Below are 8,296 nucleotides of genomic sequence, written 5' to 3'. Positions count from 1 at the left end.
ATGGGGCTGGCGTGTTGTGGTTACGGGGCTGGCGTGTTGTGGTTACGGGGCTAGCGTGTTGTGGTTACGGGGCTGGCGTGTTGTGCTTACGGGGCTGGCATGTTGTGCTTATGGGGCTGGCGTGTTGTGGTTATGGGGCTGGCATGTTGTGGTTACGGGGTTATGCAGGCATGCCCCAATGTTGGTGTCTTCCACCTTGCCAACGATTTCTGATGTTGTTGTGAAACTGGTAAACAATCCCATGTAGCCTCTGATGACGAAAGTTTGTATTCATTAAAAGTGTTTCAGTTCTGTCTTGTTCTGAAACTGGAATAGTATTCATGCATTGAAAATGCAGAGAACAATGAAAACATAACAAAGCAATGTAAACTGTGTGACATATTTGATGTTGAAAGGAAATCTGCAATACCCTTGTTTGATTCATTTACAAGCATTGATTGCACCGTGTTTTGCTTCAGTAATCTTCGTGATTGCATCTTCGCTAATTCGTCCTATTCAGATCAATGATTCTTATCTCATGACATTTGTTAACTTTCTGGTAATGTATTTTTTCAGGCGTAAGCTGCTTGAGTCGATGAACTTGCCAAGATTCACTCCCTTTCAATTCCATTGATAGCAGATGCATGTCATTGCACGTTAATATTAATGGCTTCACTTAAATTTGTGGATTTCTTCAGGTCTGACATCTTGTGGATATCCTTCCAAGTCTGGCAAATTTTTAACACCACATTCATACTCTCTGGGCCTACCACTCCTGGAGCTTGCAACATCCTTTCTACCCTGACAACCTCTTCCCTAGTTGCCAGTAGAAGTGTTTGGTCCACAGTGTGGCATTTTGTTTATCTATGACACTATCCTTCCACTTTGAAACTAGTCTTTATACAGTTGTATTCTGCTGACAGGAAATGGTTAGCCTGTGCTGCAAGTAGGTGCTGCACATACACCCAGGCTGGATAATGGGAAATCCTTTTGCATAACATGGGTGCTGGCCTTGTATCCTCTGAGATCCAAAGGTTGCAGTCTTTCAGATCTCTGCATTTTCAATAACCTGACCCCCTTAGCGGTGACACATAACTATGTGACTAATTATGCACCCTGCATTCTCACTCCACCCTTTGAATCTCTCAAAGGCAGAGATACCACATAAATGAATTTGGAGCTTGTAATTAACTCAAAAGTTTATCCACAATATTAATTTATACACAGCCCTGCACAATTCTGTACTATGAATAACAACCTGCCAACTCTCATATGCAGGGGTGAGATTCAACTCTGATTGCTTTCCATGGTATGTTCTATTTGGTGGTGTAGTGTAATGTCATTGCACTCATAATCCAGCATAATCTCTGGAATCGAAAACTAATCTCAGTAATGGTGAGCATGAAACAATGATTGATTGTCATAAAAATCCATCTGGTTTGTTATTCTTGATTTCAACCAACTAGGTAAGGATGGCAGATTTAGGGAAGGACATTCGTGAAACAGATGAAATTTTAAAACAATTTGGCAGTGTTGTAATCATTATTAATGATAGGAGTTGTAGCCTGTCCCTGTGAGACAACAGTATATACATAGATGATCTTTGTTATCCTCAATTTATTAATGAATGGAATTGAAATTTCCTTAAATGGTATGCTAGGATTTTGATCCCATGTTCCCATTAACCTGGGTTACTTGTCCAGTGGCATTGCCACTACACCACTATCTTGCCTGAGTCCACTATGCTACTCACTCTCAATTGGGTGATGGCTTCTTTTAAATTAAGCAGCCAAGTTGTAGCCGTTGGCTGGATATCTCAGTGTTGGTCAAAAGCTGGAGCCTGGGTAATTCTGGCTGACCCTATGATAGCTTCTGAGCATGCTGCTGTTAGTGTGGTGCCAAGGGAGAAATCAAAATAGAGGGTGGAAGCAGGAACAACATACACGCTCCATCTGGCTCCACCACTTATTTTTTAAAAAGTTGTTCAAGTGCAGTTCCTTTAAGAACTTCTGGTTAGCCTAATCAGGCATGCAAGCTGTAAACTCCACCGATGTTAACTGGTGACCTACAACCTGCATTAAGACTTCTTGTTAACCCTTAACCCCTGTTTCAAGTGAGCTCCTTGCAGGCTCAGATACCCCTTGATTCCAATATGCCAGTAGGCACAGTTGCAAGAAAGTTCAGGAGAGGGATATCAAGACTTAAAATCAGTTCCTCCCCAGAATGGAGGTTAAGTATCTTCACACAACTATTTCCCTTTGATTTGCCCAAAGATCACAGTCAACTCAATGTAGACAAAAATGCGGACCTTCCTTGCTCAACGTTGGTAACTCTTCTGCTTCTCTGATGCTGTTAGTTTTGAAATGAATTATGCATAGACTGAAATTATTCAGACCTCAGAAATGTGCCTCCCCAATTACCAAAGTAAACTAGTCTGGAGGGCATAGAGTGTTTACAGCAAGCCAGGTAGGCTGGTGTCTCTCAACGATAGTATGGCCTCTAAAGACAGGAAAGCTCTGTTTTGCCTTTTCTGTTAAATGGATTGAGTCAATTATATGTGTGTATGAGCGGAGTTCTTTGACCTAAATGTTAACTGTGAAAAGCCAACCTAACCCCATCACAGCCTCATTGTCCCCTCTGACCTCCCACATCACCCAAATTGTTAAAGCACCTCCATAAAGTTTGAAGGGTTCAAACCATTTCATCCAAGTCGCAAGCTGATAAGCTGTTATCATTTGTTTTATGCTATAGAATATTAATAATGAATAATTATCATTCTAGGCTGAAGAACAACCATTTTATGAGGACAACATCTACATGTACATCTATTTTGTAATCTTCATCATCTTTGGATCTTTCTTCACATTAAACCTTTTCATTGGTGTCATCATTGATAACTTCAATCAGCAAAAGAAAAAGATAAGTTTACTTCTCTTTGTATGGGGAAAAGAAAATGTTCTGACAATGGTTTCTCACTACCCGTTTTAACAAATGTTTTGAGACTTGTGAACCCTTTGGATTTAATAATCAAAATTTAGAACTATTTTTGAAATGAAGAGAGGAGACAAATCAGTTAATTATATCATTTATTTAATATTTTCAGAACTCTTCATAAATATGATATGCTTAGAACATTCTTTAAACATACACGCAAGTGATATCAGATGGCAGAACATCAGCGCAAGACAGATTTCACTTTTTCTTTCTCTGCTATCACTGAATAAATTTCCCATGCTCCCAGTGACTGCTACACTATCCCTGAATGAAATTGCTAATGGACCACACATAGTTGAAGAGGAGGGGTCTAGATCTCATAGAGTCTTACAACACAGAGCGAGGCCCTTTGGCCCATCATGTCTCACTGCTCATCAAGCATCCATCTACTCTAATTCTCTTTCCTGAGACTTGGCCCCTAGCCTTGAATGCTATAGTGTTTAAAGTGTTAATCTAAATACTTCTTAAATGTTGTGGTGGTTCAGGTGTCTCCCACCTTTTTAGGCAGTGAGTTCCAGATACTTGCCATCCTCTGGGTGAAAATATTTCTCCTTTAAATCCACTCTAAACCCCCTACTCCTTACCTTAAATATATGCCCCTGATAACTGACCTCTCTACTAAGGAGAATAGGTTCTTCCTATTGACCCTATCTGTGGCCCCCAAGATTTTGTCGACCTCAATCAGGTTGCCACTTGGCCTTCTCTGCTCCAAGGCAACAGCCTCATAGGAACTTCAGAGGTCCACAGTATGGGGATGGAGAGAGAAATCAGTGGTGCAAGTAAACTAAGGTTGAACAACTACGAAGCTGAGCAAGAGGAAGGTAGTCAGAGAATGTAAGTGGACAGTGTCTGAAGCTGTAGAGAGTGATGAGGAAGGATAACATATTATGGTCACGATCACAGAATATGATGTTTAGCTGCCTGTGGTGTGGCAGGGATTGAATCCTGATTGGAGAGATTCAAATTGGAGCAGGAAAGATGGGCATGGATTTAGAGGTGGCAATACATTGAAGGATTTTAGAGAAGCAAGGGTTAATTTGCTGAGGCAGTTGTTAATAAGAGCAGTTTTCGAAGGGAAGAGGATTGTATCTGAGGAGAAAGAACCGCTTATCGGGTCAGCTACCCTGGCCAGGAAGGGAATGAAGGTTGTGTCTACAGTCAAAATGTCTGCTACCATTTCAAATTGAAGCTCTCAATGGAACTTGGAGAAGCGGTTAATTGTTTGTGCGGTGCAGTGAAAAATCACCAACTTAATGAGGGGAGAGAAGAAAACAAATGAACATGCACACATAGAATTTCCTAAGGTTGTAACCAGTTTCTTTCTGTTCTCTTTACTTTGGAGGTCAGGATATCTTTATGACTGAAGAACAAAAGAAATATTATAACGCAATGAAGAAGCTGGGATCCAAAAAGCCTCAGAAGCCCATTCCAAGGCCATTGGTAAGCAGTGACAAGAACTAAAAGTGCTGAGACACCAGACCAAAGAAAACACACAGGAACTTTTGTTCTTAGCTCATTTAGAAATTCCCGAGTTGCTTCCATAACAGCGAGTAATGGAAGGACAGGCTCTGACCATGCTGCAGATACGTTCGCTATCCAACATTGCTAAAGTTCCAGTTGAATTGTCTATAACCTTAATAGTGAAAGGTGTGTGTAAATTTAGCAATGATATGCTGTCTGTTCTTTGAATAAGTACGGAGAAAGTAGTCTTTCAGTTATATTTCCAATATCTATCCTAGATGGCTCAGTCACTACTGCTCCTTCATCTCACAATAGGGTGACTCTGTACAGCAATTGTTTAGCCTGTACACAACATGGCACTGTTTTAGGAGTCTAAATCAAAATTCACTTCAACAAGTTCACTTTGTTGCAAAGCCGGAAAAGTTCATTCTATTCTGAAGTGTACAGAATCCCATCTTTTTCTCTATACCAGGCTCTTAGGTGATGTTGGAGCAGTCCAAGAGCGCAAATTCCTTTTCCTCTGTAGGGTGTGAAGCAGATTTTTGTATTCTTAAGACATCAATAGATGTTTCTCTTGGGTGGCAAAGGGTGTTTCAACCACATGGGATGCAATATATTCTTTGTGCCAGATACTATTGTTTTCTTTTTATTACAGAATGCAATCCAAGGTGGAGTCTATGACTTTGTCACTCAGCAAGTTTTTGACATCACCATCATGATTCTCATCTGCCTCAACATGGTCACAATGATGGTGGAAACAGACGATCAGAGCAAAGAGAGTGAAACCATTTTGTACTGGATCAACTTTATCTTCATCATTTTCTTCACAAGTGAATGTCTGCTCAAACTCTTTGCACTGAGGCATTATTATTTCACAATTGGGTGGAATATATTTGACTTTGTGGTTGTGATCCTTTCCATTGTTGGTGAGTAATAATGTTCAAAGAAGTTTCATAAGTCGCAGTTTGTAAGTCACTGAGAGATAACAAGCAGGTGCAGCAAGCATTTAAGAAGGCAAGTGGTATGTTGGCTTTATCACAAGAGGATTTGAGTGCAGGAGTAAAGGTGTCTAGGTTCAATTGTGTAGAACCTGGGTGAGCCCGCAATTGGAGTATTGTGTGCAGTTTTGGTCTCCTTACTCAAGGAAAGATATACATGCCATAGAGACAGTGTAATGGAGGTTCATCAGAATGATCCCTAGGATGACAAGAGAGATTGAGGAGATGGGGCCAGAAGAATAAGAGATAACCTTAATAAAACTTAGCAGACTCACCAGGGTAGATGCAGAAATGATATTTACCCATAGTTGTGGGATTCCCGAATCGGGTGGCACAGTCTCAGAATGAAGTAAGGAGAAATTTCTTCACTCAGAGTTTGGGAGGTGAATCTTTGGAATTCTCTTCCCTAGAGGGCTGTGGAAGCTCACTCATTGAATATATTCAAGATAAAGAGTAATGATTTCTGGGGATTAAAGATATCAAAAGGGATGACTATAGTGCAGGAAAATGGAATTGAGGTGGATGACCAGCTATGAACCAGTCGAATGTTGGAACACACTCAGTGGGCCAAATGTTCGACTCCTGCTCCTATTTCCTGTGTTTGACAACAGCTTATGTTCGACCAACAGTGCACTCGTTGTATAGTGTAAAGGCTAAAACACTTACACTCGACATGCAATATAGCATCAAAGAAAGCCAAAAAAGTACAGTGCTCTGCACCCCTAATCAACAGAATCTAGTCAAATACAACAGTTACAAGGAGACAGTAAGTACTGCAGATGCTGGAAGCCAGAGTCAATAGATGTGAAAATGGAAAAGCTCAGCAGGTTAGACAGCATCCGAGGAGCAGGAATGTCAACATTTCGGGCTGAAACCCTTCGTCAGTCATTGTTGGTGAATAGAGAAGGAGCTGGGTGTGAGAGGTGTCATCGAAGCAAAACTGATCCCCCTCTTCATTGGAGATCCATGCAGTACATTTTCCATATGTATCATCGGATAACAATCAGGAACTCCAACTTTACTTTGTCCTCACCCGAGGATTAAGATCTTAATATCAATCAATGCAGACCAGAAACTTAGGACCCATCCTAGTCTGTGATTCTCAACAAGGCTTGTCACTTATCAAATAAAAACTGTGAATATGATCAGACCTTTTGAGTTTATGTACCAGGATATAACCCATTCCAAATCATTGAGATCCCAGAAGATTACACAGATGCATTCCAGCATTTATAGTCATACAGTCATACAGCATACCCTTCGGTCCAACTAATCCACACCAATAACCAAGTTCCCAAACCAAACTAGTCCCATTTGCTTGTGTTTGGCCCATATTCCCTCCAAACCTTTCCTATTCAAGTACTTATCCAAATGTCTTTTAAATGTTGTGACTGTACCTGTATCTGCCACTTCCTCTGGCAGTTCATTCCACGTACAAACCACTCTCTGTGTAAAAAAGTTGCCCCTCACATCCTTTTTAAACCTTTCTCCTCTCACCTTAAAAATATGTCCCCTAGTTTTGAACTTCCCACCTCAGGGAAAAGACCCTTGCTATTCATCTTATCTATGCCCCTCATGATTTTATAAACCTCTGTAATGTCACCCCACAACTTCCTATACTCCAGTGAAGAAAATCCCAGCATATCTCTATAACTCAAACTCTCCATTCCTGGCAACATCCTGGTAAATCTTTTCTGAACCCTCAGTTTAATATTTTCCTTCCTGTAACAGGGTGACCAGAACTACATGCAGTACTCCAAAAGAGGCCTCACTAATGTCCTGTATAACCTCGACGTGACATCCGAATTCCTATACTCAAAGGTCTGAGCGATGAAGGGAAGCATGCGAAATGCCTTCTAAACCACCCTGTCTACATGTGACCCAAATTTCAAAGAATTATGTACCTGAGTCCCTATGTCTCTCTGTTCTACAACACTACCCAGAGCCCTACCATTAATTGTATAGTCCTGCCCTTGTTTGTTGTACCAAAATGCAATATCGCACGTTTATCCAAATTAAACTTCCATCTGCCACTCCTCAGCCCATTCAATTAATTGATCAAGATGTCTTTGTAATCTTTCATAACCTTCCTCACTGTCCACTGTACCACCAATTTTGGTGTCATCCGCAAATGTACTAACCATGCTTTCTAAATTCTCATCCAAATTGTTCATATAAATGACAAACAGAAATGGACCTAGTACTGATCCCTGTGGAACACCGCTGGCCACAGGCCTCCAGTCCAAAAAACAACCTTCCACCATCACTGACTATCTCCTACTGTCAAGCCAATTTTGCATTCGTTTGGCAAGCTCTCCCTGAATACTATGTGGTCTAATTTTATGATTAGTCTACCATGCAGAACTTTGTCAAAGGCTTTACTAAAGTCCATTTAAACAACATCTACTGCTCTGCCCTCATCAGTGCTTTTGGTTACTTCCTCAAAAAACTCAATCAAGTTTCTGAGACATGATTTCCCTTGCACAGTCATGCTGACTATCCTTAATCAGTTCTTGCCCGTCCAAATGCATATAAATCCTATCATTCAGAATCACCTCCAACAACTTACCCACCACCGATGTCAGGCTCACAGTTCTGTAGTTCCCAGGCTTCTCCTTACATCCTTCCTTAAATAAAGGCACAACATTAGCCACCCTCCAGTCCTATGGCACATCACCCGTGGTTATAGATGATACAATATTTTTGCTCGGGGCCCAGCAATTTCTTCCCTAACTTCCCATAATGTCCTGGGATACACTTGATCAGGTCCCAGAGACTATCCACCTTCATGTTTTCTAAGACCTCCAGCACTTCCTGTTCTGTAATGTGAACGGTTTTCAAAACATCAGTATTTATTTCCCTAC

The 8,296-nt window shown here is 40.9% G+C and overlaps 1 protein-coding gene across 1 annotated transcript in view; it reads left to right on the top strand.

Annotated features, from left to right (window-relative positions):
* LOC109924114 (sodium channel protein type 8 subunit alpha-like) overlaps positions 1-6,198 on the top strand; it is a gene marked incomplete at both ends in the record, with an annotated part of 9,604 nt that extends 3,406 nt beyond the window's left edge. Inside the window, 4 exons of the mRNA XM_048593845.1 lie at positions 2,761-2,898; positions 4,309-4,413; positions 5,090-5,360; positions 6,044-6,198. Coding sequence (XP_048449802.1) covers positions 2,761-2,898; positions 4,309-4,413; positions 5,090-5,360; positions 6,044-6,198 — 669 coding nt within the window. The remainder of the gene's footprint in view (positions 1-2,760; positions 2,899-4,308; positions 4,414-5,089; positions 5,361-6,043) is intronic.
* Between the last annotated feature and the right edge of the window lie 2,098 nt (positions 6,199-8,296).

Source organism: Rhincodon typus, unplaced genomic scaffold (assembly GCF_021869965.1).
Source record: "Rhincodon typus isolate 14 unplaced genomic scaffold, sRhiTyp1.1 hic_rhity00004205, whole genome shotgun sequence".
NCBI lineage: Eukaryota > Metazoa > Chordata > Chondrichthyes > Orectolobiformes > Rhincodontidae > Rhincodon > Rhincodon typus.
Note: the sequence above shows the minus strand (reverse complement) of the source record. Positions and strands in the feature narration are given on the sequence as shown.